General features: G+C 39.8%; 1 protein-coding gene across 19 annotated transcripts in view; it reads left to right on the top strand.

Annotated features, from left to right (window-relative positions):
- CLIP4 (CAP-Gly domain containing linker protein family member 4) overlaps window positions 1-12,486 on the top strand; it is a 93,838-nt gene that overhangs the window by 59,315 nt on the left and 22,037 nt on the right. For 17 of the 19 annotated variants that reach the window (XM_073897200.1, XM_073897202.1, XM_073897207.1 and 14 more), the window contains 3 exons: window positions 3,076-3,210; window positions 6,813-6,936; window positions 11,626-11,690. In XM_073897200.1, the coding sequence (XP_073753301.1) occupies window positions 3,076-3,210; window positions 6,813-6,936; window positions 11,626-11,690 (324 nt within the window). The remainder of the gene's footprint in view (window positions 1-3,075; window positions 3,211-6,812; window positions 6,937-11,625; window positions 11,691-12,486) is intronic. The other 2 variants (XM_073897199.1, XM_073897205.1) reach the window with 2 other exon arrangements.

A 12,486-nucleotide genomic window follows, 5' to 3' on the forward strand; every position in this document is an offset into this window, starting at 1 on the left:
TTTACTTCAGTCAGATTGAACTACTTGTACTCTTCTGTCTTGCCCGTGCCCCTCCCTTCTTGTGAGCGTCCTTGGTCCCCTGCCTCCCTCCCCGTGCTCCTGCCGTGTCTTTGTCTGGACTGACTTCCTCCCTACCACATGCATGTAACGCCTCTGACCCTGTAAGGTTCATTTTAGAAATTTATGATAGATCCTCAGATATGTGGAAACCATGTGGTTATTATCTTTCTTATCTCTTTTCTAATCTAGACCTAATAATAACTAACACTTATTGTATACTTATTGTTTCATTCTAAGCACTTTACATACCTTATTTCACTTAATTCTCAAAACAAACCTTTGGGTAGGTACTGTTATTCTCACCCTCATTTTATGAATGAGGGACCCGAGGCTTAGGGGAGGTAAGTCATTGGTGCCTGATGGCAGTTTCTAAGTGGCACGCCTGGGCTTTAGCCTGAGGTCGGTCTGCTGCTTCCTCGGCTGCTGTTAGGTTTTGCCTCCATCCCAAGTACCTTCCACTCTTCCTCCTGCTCCTGGGTCTCCAGACCCCTCACGGCCAGCCCCTGGAGAGCTGAACCGTTGCCCGTGGGCACAGCACAGTGTGAGGCCCCTCCTGCAATGTGGCGACCACACCGTCATCCTGGCTCCGAAGGAGCCTCCGGCCGGGGCCCTTCTTATTGCCGCTTCACTTAGGACTTATCTGCATTCTCATTTAGTTGAATGTTAGGGGTTTCACCCCTTTGCATTCTGTTGCTTACACCTTGAATACTAGCTTTCCCACATACTTTTGTGTCATCTTCATATTTGAAGTTCAAGTCCTTGTTTAACACTAGGTAGGAGAGGGTCACTGGCTCTCCTGACAGGTGGATGATGGTAACCCACTGGGATGTGGCGAGTCCTGAGTAACCTTGTTCAGTCCACATTTCTCCAGTTACATGTAAGGATATAGAAAGCACTTCATAGCAGACATCTTGCCGAAATCAACATATATGAAACATACTGTCGTTCACTCATTTGGCTACCTAGCAAACTTGTTCGGAAACAAAATGAAACCCTTTTGGCATAAATTGTTTTCACTGAGCCTCATAATAAGACTCTCATTCACGTACTTTTAACAGTTATACTGAAGGAGTATTTTAATATAGAAAATGTTTATGACAGGTTTTTTGTTTTTTGTTTTTTCTCTTTAAAATACTGTACTGTGATGGGGAGGAGCCCTCAGCGATAGCATTGACGTAATAAACCTATATGGTGGGACTCTAAAAGCAGAGAACCTAGAAGTTTTGCCTGAAATTGTTTACTTGGAACTTGTATTTTCAGTGTAGGCGCTCCTTCCCCTGTGAGCAGTTTCTGTCTAGCCCCCTGAAGAACAGAGCTACCGAGACAGGGGTATAGCATTCCTGCTTGTCCTCATTTTATTCACAGTACAAGGCCTCCTTCACTTGGAATTTGGGCTTTTGACATTTACGTGATTTTAAAATTTATATGTGCGTATGGAAGTACCTGTTTTACTTTTATAAGAAGTAGTTCTAGTGTACCTATGTATTTAACCTTTTTACCCTTTTTATAAATTTAAGCCTGATATAGGCTTAGATAGCAGTAGATGAAGAGACCTGTCAATTAGAATGAGCAAGAAGGCCTTTTAGGAGGGGAGGGAGAGAGAATGGGAGATCCGTGAGGGGAAGTCCATGTTTGGGACCTCAGAGACATTTCCCTAGGACACTTTTGTAGAGTGAGTAGGTATTTCACTTTCTCCATAGATTTGCATTTGAGGGATGTGAACATACTGGCAAGTGAGGATAAAGAGCAGAAAGAACAGATGAGGGGAATGGCAGAGGTAGGGGAGGTGTGTGTTCTCAGCGTCGTCGTATCCCATGATCAAACATGCTGTCCATTACACAGCCTGGGGACCCGCCTGAGGACTTGTGGTCGTAGAGCCCCGGGCTCTCGTCCGGGTGTGCCATCGACTACCTGTGAACACCATGTCTTAGTTAATTCCTGAGTCTGTGTCTTATCCATAGTTGTAATTCTATGGAAAGTACTTTGTAAATTCTGAAGTGCATTAGAAATATTAGCTATTATGAGGACCTAGAACTTTTTAGTATAGCGCTTTATCCACCCCTGCCCCTCTCTCTGGGTTCATGTTCCTCATTTGTTGCCATGGCTTTAGTTTCTCTCCCATTGGCGGTGTGACTTATCCTCTGTCCCCTGTCTTCACAGAGGCTTCTGTAGGCCTTCCCAGATGATGGCTGTTCAAGTCTGTTTATGGACTGATGGGAGAAGCCTCAAGGGCCCACTTTCTGTTATAATTGAACAGCTTTCCAGACAGCATTTCTCTAGGATGTTTGATAGTTGGCATTTTAGGGATTAGGTTTGAATCAAGGTGAGGGGGACTGGTTTGGTTCCTAAGAAGGAAATCAGTTGGAGCTAATTGGAAACTTAGAGCAATTTTCACATTCAGATCACGTTCAGATCACATTCCTGAATATATAATTCACACTGAGTCCCAATGAACGACTCTAATTCTAGCATTTTAGCAGAACAGGGATTGGTACAATAGAGCCCGTGGGCCGAATCCAACCTGCCCCCTATTTCTGTAAAGTTTTTACTGGAACGTACCAGGCCTTGTTTTGCTTTTGTGCTAGGGTAGCAGAACCAAGTAGTTATGACAGAGATGGTATGGCCGCATTGCCTCACGTACTCACTCAGTGGCCCTTTGCAGAAAAAGCGTGTTGGCCTCTGTTCGAGTAAGTGCACCCCAGGCAGTCTGGGTAGAATTGATGCTTTACCAGGAACCATGTGCGTGTCAGGTTCTCATGGCAATAACTTTTTCAGGAAACCCTTCACAAGTTCCTTGAATGTCTTGACCTCACACGTGAGAGCCACAGCTGTAGGTGATGTGTATCATGAAAGGTGTCATACATTGAAATCTCTCAACTAGCTAGACTGGTTAGAAACACGTGGTGATTTTTTGGCTAATATACTTTTTGAGGTTGGTTTTTTTTTTCTTCCCCTTTGCTATTTTCCCTTCTCTTTTCCTGCCCCTTCCCCTTTCCCCACCAACCAATTAAACAGGTTTGAATTCCTCAGGAGCATCTGTAGCAAATAACAGCCGCTGTGCAGGAGAGCCCCACCTCGGAGATAGAGTGCTGGTGGTAGGCCAGAGAATCGGCACCGTTAAGTTCTTCGGGACAACAAACTTTGCTCCAGGTAACTCATCTGTATATTCTTGGCTCAGCTTGAGCACTTCAGAATACAAAAGGTTTAAAATTTTACATGTAGGGAATTCCTGATGAACAGTTCTTGTGGATGTTAGTTATCTATGGCACCGACAAAGCCAAACAGTGATGGAAACACTGACTGGACTCGGGCTGACTGTCATCCGCGAAATCTCGGTTGTATTTTAAATTGTCTAATGTTAAAATTCGTGGCCGTTCTCCAACTTCATGCTCACTGATTGCCAAGCATGCTCAATAACAGAGAGAAGATACCAGGATTAGATTTTTGCTAAGGTTATTTTTTTTAATTTCAGTTTTATATTTAAATTCTAGTTGACATGATTGGTAAAATTGGTGTTAGGTGTAGACTTCAGTGATTCATCCCTTACACGTAACACCCAGTGCTCATCACAAGTGTCCTCCTTTAATCCCCCTCCCCCATCCACCCTACCCCCCACCTCCCTCCCTCCAGCAACCCTCAGTTTGTTCTCTGTAGTTAAGAGTCTCTTATGGTTTGCCTCCTTTTTTTTTCTTCCCTTCCCCTATATTCATCTGTTTTGTTTCTTAAATTCCACATACGAGTGAAATCATATTTGTCATTCTCTGACTTATTTCGCTTAGCGTAGTACACCCTAGCTCCATCCATGTCGTTGCAAATGGCAAGATTTCATTCTTTTTGATAGCTGAGTAATATTCCAGGGGATTTATACCACATCTTTATCCATTCATCAGCTGATAGACATTTGGGCTCTTTCCATAATGTGGCTACTGTTGATAATGCTGCTATAAACATCGGGATGCATGTACCCCTTTGAATCAGTATTTTTGTATCCTTTGGGTAAATTGCTAAGGATATTCTTAAAATGAGTTCACAGCATATAGCTTTTATCTGAGTGGCTTGGAAAGAAAAGCCAACAGACAGGTTTGAGGGAAAATGAAAAGCTTCTGTGTACCCTGGGACCTTAAAAATACATGTTTGTGTATTTACATAGTCATTCCAATCTAGACTTAATATTGTGTTTCCAGAAGTAAAGATTAGCTTTCTTTTGTATTTTCAGTGATTTTAATTTTAAATATAGAAGCCAGTTGACTGAAACCATGTTTGTGTATTTTAAATGGCAGTATGCTATTTTGACACATGGTGGCATTGCAGCATTTTAGGAAAAGGTTACCCAGAACATTGATTTTAAATTTGTGGTCTTCTGTCAAGAACTGTGAAGGATCTGAGATTTTACCTTACATGTATAAGCTGACAAGTTAGATTGCCAGTTTCATAGATGCTAATGGAAGACGTTAGGCTCCTGATTCAAGGACAGGACTTCTGGAGTCCCAGCAGCGGCAGAAGCAGAGGGTCAGCATTTTCTTGCACTTGCTTCCTGAGCCCCAGTTCCCAGGGTGGGGGCGGGGAGGTGACACCTGCGCACCCAGTGGTTTATGCTACAGGAGAAGAGCCCTGAGCTTAAGGAATCTGAACCTGTATATTAGACAACACGCATGCCTGTATTTTGGGTGGGGCATGCGGCCCGCACCCTGTCTCTGTCCTCCAAGGCTGTCCTCTGTGCAGACATCCATGGAAAGACAGTGCCTTTGTTCATAAGACATGCAGAAACATGAGCGAGCCACGGAGACTTGTCTCCCAGCACAGTCTTGTTTCATTATACTACTTATAATTGCAATCCAGCTAATTGATTTGAGATGGGCTGTGTGTTGTATAATTCATGTCTCTCACAGATCTCCAGGTAGTAATTGAGATGAGTTAGGATGGTCTTAATATAGTTCTCAAATAAAAACTTTTAAGACCCCAAAGGTGGGGTATATTTCACAATCTCCATGCCTTTTGAGTTCCCTTTTTCTATATTAAAACAAGGTTAGAGTGGTTTGGGTCACTGGATGCAATTCATTGTTTTAGGTTGACTTTTAATTTTTAAATTCCTAAGGTTAAGCATTTAGAAATTTGGGTAGTCATAAGCAAACGTAAAGTTGGAAACTTTTCTGTTAAAGTCATTCTGTCCTTTTAGAAATTAGTAGCATGTATGTCTTGTGGCATCAAAATTTAGATCAGTCAGTTCTAGAGAACAGTGCTGATTCATTGAAGCTTTTTAGATTATAAGATCTAGACCTGAAGTACGTCATTTTTAGCCTCTTTAGCCTTTTTATTGGAAAAAAAATTACCATTTAAGTGGAAAGCCATACATACCTCACCACTACCAGACAAGGTGTAGTCACAATTGTTAACACTTGTCATGTCTTTCTGTGGGATGTTATACTTTTTCAAGAGTCATATGGTAAATGTATTGCCATTATATGGTACATTGTACCATTGAACATTGTAACTGTGGCACTCAGAAATAAAAATGGCAACCAGACAACCTTGGTTAATGACATTCAGAAATGTGATGACCTATTTCCAGAGCATTAGTATGGCTAAGAAGTAAGTTTGTTTACATTACTCTGTACTCGTATGCTGTTTAAGTATAGAGGACTGCGGTCATTCATTAGTCTTTTCAGTGCAAAAGTACTGAGAAGTGGGCTCAAGGGTCTTTTTGAACAGAAGAGGAAAAGACTGGAGAACTTCTAGGTTGCCATTTTTGAGGTTATATAGACTCTTTGAATTAGTCATCTGAAAGAAACAGTATTTTTGTATTTTGGAATTTGGAATTTGCAATAAGTTTCTCAACATCTGTATTCTTATTTTTTATTTGATACTGATTGTAAGAGACCAGATGCAATTACTACTGTATTCTCCTTTTACATAAAAATGAATGGATCATTAGACATTTTTAACTGGTCTTGTGGTACCCTCCGTTTGAGAATCTTTATTCCAGGAGTATGTATGTATACACTTAGACTAGGAGTGTATGTCCATCTACCTAATTCTCACCACACTGAAAGCAACCTCACTGCTTTAGTTTTGGCCCTCTAGAAAAGGAGGTCCTATTATTTTCCTCAGAGTGGGTCCTTTTACATACTTAAAATAAGCCTTTTAGAAAATTCTTCCTACTAGCTAATCTAAATCTTTTCACTAGGGTTAAGTATTATGATTTTTCTTTTTATCCTGGGTGGGAAAACAAAAAGAGAAAAAGAAGAGTCACCCTGAAGTCTAATCATATTTTCCATGTTACTTTTGTCCTTCCTTAATTATTTAAGGACAGTCTGTGATGTTGGAATGTTGGGAGAGTGAAAGGAGAAGGTTGCACACGCACTTTATGATCCATACGGCTCAGTGTTGTGTTGTGCTGCTCTCACTGAAACGCGCTGTATCACTGAGTCAAGGGCAGTTTCTTTTTCATTATAGCTTGTAGATGTGCTGTGGTCATAACACTACTTGCATAATAGCTAAGTCGTGCCAAATTTGTGTATTTTATCTCTCTCCTTTAATGTACAACTCTGTAATTGTGCTTGTAAAATGTTTTTCCTGTTCATTTTTTCAAATTTTCAAATTTTATCATTTGAAAGCTCAACGATCATGATGCTCTTCCATCATTTTGGTCATTTTGTGAAAATGTTAAGCCATTCGGGTTCTGGGTTTGTATAATAGCATAACCATTTTGGGTGAAATGCGGATGCTTTTAAAATCCAATATTCTTGTTCTAGGATATTGGTACGGTATAGAGCTTGAGAAACCCCATGGCAAGAATGATGGTTCAGTTGGAGGTGTGCAGTACTTTAGTTGTTCTCCAAGATATGGAATATTTGCTCCCCCATCCAGGGTACAAAGGTGAGAAAAAGGAAATTTATGCTTTTTCACAAGGCCTTTTTGTAATTTGCAGTGGTTTATAGTTAGAGTTCCTCATTTTATATTAAAGACAGGCACTGACTACAGCTCATGTCTTCTTTCAAGGGGTTAACCCACCACCTTCTTCAGAGAGAAGGCTCATGGAAAGCTAAATTTGCTTTGCTGAGGATTTGCAATTTTAAAACCCTCCTTTATTCCTCATTTGCAAACCCTATGAGTTTGTGTAGGCTATTACAAGTGGCGTTTGCTGCTAAGAACAGTGAGAGCAGCAAGCTTAATCTGTCATGCAAACAAAAGTAAAAATGCTCTCTGATTGCTTCAGTCACATCCTAACTACATTAAATTTCCTGCCAGCAGGCACCCCATTCATTCTCCTCCAAACCTAATGGAACCAAAATGGCTTTTTCCTCTGATTTCTTTAGTTTTCAAAAATAGATAGGCAGTAGATCTTCGGGGGAAGTGAAGCTTTAAGGATTTATATATAATGTACCTCCTCGGTGTTTCTCCTTAAGATGGTACACTTCTGGACCAGCTCACTCTGGCTTTAAAAAAACAAGTTGAGCAGAAACAAGTTCTCATGAAATCCCAGGTACCATTATGTGAAATGACTTATGTGCTGAGAGAAGTTGGCTTGGCATGCTTTTCCGTGCAGGGGAAATGGGATGCTAATCTTTAAATAGGAAAGAACATATATGGTGTAATCACGTTCATGAGAACGGATCTGCCATCACATCCCAGAGCCCCATCTAGTTCCCTTCTACCTAGGCTGTGTGACTGCCTCTTGGCAGATTTTAGAGTTTTTTTTAGGTCTGTCTTCCACCTCACTTTGTTTTTCTTAATAATTTCACATAATTTTTGTATTAATTTCCTTCTTTGATGTACTTGATGTACTTTTTTTCTCATTATTTATGACAGTATGGTATTGAACATATGTAATGCTTTGCAGTGTATGAAGTATCTTCAATTGAATGTTGTTTCATTTGATTCTAATAAGTATTGAGTCAGGTAAGCTGGAAAATAACAGTAATTATGACAAACATTTATTGAGCATTTAGTAAATGGTGGGCTCTGTACAGTGTACTTTAGATGCATATTTCATTAATCCCTCTCAAACCCAGTGAGTTGTAAGTTATTATAGTTGTTTCATTTTGCCAGTGAAGAAAAGTTTCAAGAGATAAAGTGACTTAACTAAAGTCATATAGTTAGCATAGGGGAGCAAAAAATTTTCCTCTGCCCTCTTAGGGTCAGTAGCTGATGAGGGGGTTGTGGGGGGTGTTGTCCGTGAATTAAATTGACAACAGATAGATTAACAGGAGAAAAGGCATACAAATTTATTACATTTAAATTTGCATGCACCTGGGCATCATGGAAAGAAGTGAATACCCATATAAGTGGTGAGATTGGTGTTTTTGTAGACCATCTGAGTAGGAGAAAGGGAGGGAGAAAAAGGCCACTTGTGGGAGGGCACATGGTTTTTAGGGAAGCTAGCTGGGTGGGAGATAAGATAGTTTGTGATGTGGTATTAACCTCCCAGCTCCTCACCTATGAGAAGAGTCGGTCTTCCCTCCTTGATGAAACTGCTGGGGAGCGGATATAGGACAGAAGAGTTCTTTTTTGGGAGCACCTGTTTTAGGCAGATAAGGAGAGTTCAGAGAAAGCCTCTTCCTGCATTTGTTGTTGGTTTTTAAAATTTTTATTGTTAATCACCATACATTACATCATTTGTTTTTGATGTAGTGTTCCATGATTCATTGTTTGTGCATAACACCCAGTGCTCCACGCAGAACGTGCCCTCCCCAATACCCATCACCAGGCTAATCCATCCTCCTACGCCCCTCCCCTCTAGAACCCTCCGTTTGTTTTTCAGAGTCCATTGTCTCTCATGGTTCGTCTCCCCCTCCGATTTCCCCCCCTTCATTCTTCCCCTCCTGCTATCTTCTTCTTCTTTTTTTTTCTTAACATATATTGCATTATTTGTTTCAGAGGTACAGATATGTGATTCAACAGTTTTGCACGATTCACAGCGCTCACCATAGCACATACCCTCCCCAATGTCTATCACCCAGCCACTCCATCCCTCCCCCCCTACTCCAGCAACCCTCAGTTTGTTTCCTGAGATTAAGAATTCCTCATATCAGTGAGGTCATATGATACATATCTTTCTCTGATTGACTTATTTCACTCAGCATAACACCCTCCAGTTCCATCTACATCGCTGCAAAGGGCAAGATCTCATTCCTTTTGATGGCTGCATAATATTCCATTGTATATATATCCCACATCTTCTTTATCCATTCATCCTCCTGCATTTGTTGATTCTCAAATGTCTTTAGCTCAAAATAATCCTTCTGCCAGAGTGGCATGTTTTGGAGTGGCGTATTTTGATCTGTCTTACACTAGTTAATGATGGAGCTGGACTCAGCCCAGATTTGTTATTTTGTTTCTCCTAAGCCCTTGCTTTTAGATAGTTTGCTGTTTTGTGGTAGGCATTTTGTAAATAGAGAAAAAGCCGTAGCCAACACACAGCACTTCTGTGTGTCAGCAGTTAATAGCGCTGCATGCACTGTTCACACCTTGGAAGCTCCCTCTGGGTCAGGTCCTGTAATTATCTCTAGTTCACAGTGGGGGAAAGTAAGGCACAGGGAGGTTAAGTGAGTTATGCAAGTGTGCACAGCTCCCAAGTGGAGATTTGAACCCAGGTAGTTGAAGTTATGTTCTTAACCAGTACCCTGTAATGATTAAAAGAGGGTTGCTGACTTTCTTTAGGACCGATGTGTTCTGGATTGATTGATTGAGGGGAAAGTCCATGCTGGAGTCCCCAGTCTTCTGGGTTCTCTTAATGCTTTGGACAAATCTTCATTAACACATTGCTATAGTCTCTTACGAATTTTATTTGTCTCTTAGTCATGAGGACTGGAGTTCTTCATTTTATGTTTGATTACCCAGAGGACATAGTTTGGCATATTTTAGACACAGTAAATACTGACCAAATCTAGTGCAGTGTTTTTTTATGCTGTAACAGCTTTTCCTCCTTTTATATTATGAAGCCACTTTCTTTCTCATGGTTTCATGTTCTTTTTCTTGCTTTGTTTATGGAACACATGGTTTTTACCTTTTTTTTTTCCCCCCTCGCCTTCTATTTGGTCTTCTTTAAGGTGATTTATTTAAAAGCACCCCCCTCTTCTTAGAAGATACAGGGCTCTCTCTCTAAATGAACTGCTGTCTCAATCCAGCTGTCTGCCTGTCATCTTCTGATTGTCTCATTCATCATCATCAAATACTATTAAGTGTCTTTTAGCACTTTGTGCTGTGCTAGGCATTCTATAAGCAAATAAAAAGACATGGTCCCTGATTTTGAGGAATTTCTAATTTAAACCAGCTTTAGAGCTCTTGAAAGACACCACTGATCTGCGAGAAGAAAGAATTTTAAACTAAGGACTGCTTGAGGACAGTCTTAATAAAGTGACCAATCACAATCCCACTCCTCCCAGACTCTAGTTGTCTTCTTTCCCCTCCTTTCCATTGAGGAAAAACCAACGTGCCTCCTCTGTGAGAATCTGCGCAAGTGTTATTTCCTCTGCTTGGATAGCTTTCTTACTGTCACCAGCTTTCACTGAGTTCATACCTTTTTTTCTGTTAATATATAAATCATCCGGTATTTCTTTGCAGAAATTCCAAGAAGACTTACTGACTAGATCTAATCTTATCTCTCTACCTACTTACCTATTTTTTGCTTAGGTGGTCTTCATCAGCACAGTATTAATTTTCTTATTCTTAGTTCTCACGATTAGGTACTTATTATTAATGAACTGATCACTTTTAGAATTAAGTTCTTCTCAACTACCCATCACCACCTACTTATCTGTCCTCTTCATCAAGTCCTATTTGCGTCCATCAGTCTCTCACTGATTGCCGTAGTGTGTATATCATGTAAAAATGATGCACATGAAGTGCAAGATGGAATTGCAGATATTGTGAGAGTTGCAGGGTTTCTGGATGGTGACCAAGTGTCCTGCAGAAAGTGGGTGACAGAATGAAGGCTTTGTGGGTCAGGTCAGTAAACAACTGAAAGAAAATGAAACTGTGAGGATTGGCTTTTTAACAATGAAGAATGATTTGAATATTAAAAAATACAGACAGACCTGCAGGAAAGTTACCTTTATGGTTGTGCTGAGAGTCAAATATAAAGTAAAAGATGTTGGATTCTATTTAGCCATGCAATTTTATCAGAAAATTACATGCATACGCAGACTGAGTCAGTATTTTTTTTTCAATTTAAGAATGTGATGTTTTTATAATTCTGATCGAACATTTGTTAAATTTAACATAAAACAAATTTATTTTCAGATTTTTAAGTTTCATTTTGGAAGATACAGGTTCCAAAGAAATAAACTCAGGTCTCTATTTTAAGTGAATTTACTTTAAGTTGACTTTTTCTGCATTACTCATCCTTAGATAACAATGATCTCTTCTGTTTTTGTTAGTGCCCGTCTTCAGTGCTAGCCTGAAGTTCATTCTTGGCTCCTAATAGATGCTCAATAAATGTTTGTTGAATAGGTGAAATAAGAAATAACCACTGGTGTGAAAACCTCAGTTAAGAGGCAATCTTAAATCTGAAGACCTGCTACTTCTTCTGATGAGGTTTGCTAAATAGGTTTGTTTTATTCACAGGGTAACAGATTCCCTGGATACTCTTTCAGAAATTTCTTCGAATAAACAGAATCATTCTTATCCTGGTAGGTTTACACTGTTTTATGTTCCTAATAATTATTCCTTTGCTTTTATTCATCAATTTTTTTATATTCTCATATACCTTGTCCTCAGATTATGAGTCTTGAATTTTATGTTAATTATTCTCTTGATTTTAAAAAAAAATGTTTATCACCCCTGTATAGATATATTAATAATATATATTATAAAATGTATATATATTTAATTGTTGTTGGCTATTTTGTTAGTGTTCCATTAAAATATATTATTCATCCTATACTTGATGGATATTTGTGTTACATTTGTTTTTTTACTACTACAAACTAGACTATTGCACACTTTTGCCGAAGTTTCTCTAGGGTTGCGAGGCATGGGCCATCCAGACCTTCAGCCTTCCTAGGTAATTGCAGACTGTTTGCAGTGCACGTGCCCATGAGCAGTGAACGGGAGCCTCTGCAGCCCCTTATCTCACACTAGTCCTGTTTGATTGAGAAGTCTTTGCCCATCTGATGGATTTAAATTGTATCTCGTGGTTTTAATTTGCATTTTTCAGATTATAAATGAGGTTGAACCTCATTTTTTTCTTCTTGATGGGCCATAAGCATTTTCTCTTTTATGACGTACCTGTTCAAGTCTCTTGCCCACTTTTTTTTGGTTTGTCTTATTAATTTGTAGGTTTCTGAATATATTTTGGACACTAATACTTTGCCAGTCCTGTGTGTTGTGAATGTCTTGCCTGCCTGGTTTTCGACTTGTCTTTTGCCTCCCCTGCCCCCCCCACCCATTTGATGTCTTTTAATAAGCAGATATTTAAAAATTTTA

This window comes from Callorhinus ursinus, unplaced genomic scaffold (genome assembly GCF_003265705.2).
Source record: "Callorhinus ursinus isolate GAN/ISIS: 27379988/994484 unplaced genomic scaffold, GSC_fseal_2.0 scaffold10, whole genome shotgun sequence".
Classification (NCBI taxonomy): Eukaryota; Metazoa; Chordata; class Mammalia; order Carnivora; family Otariidae; genus Callorhinus; species Callorhinus ursinus.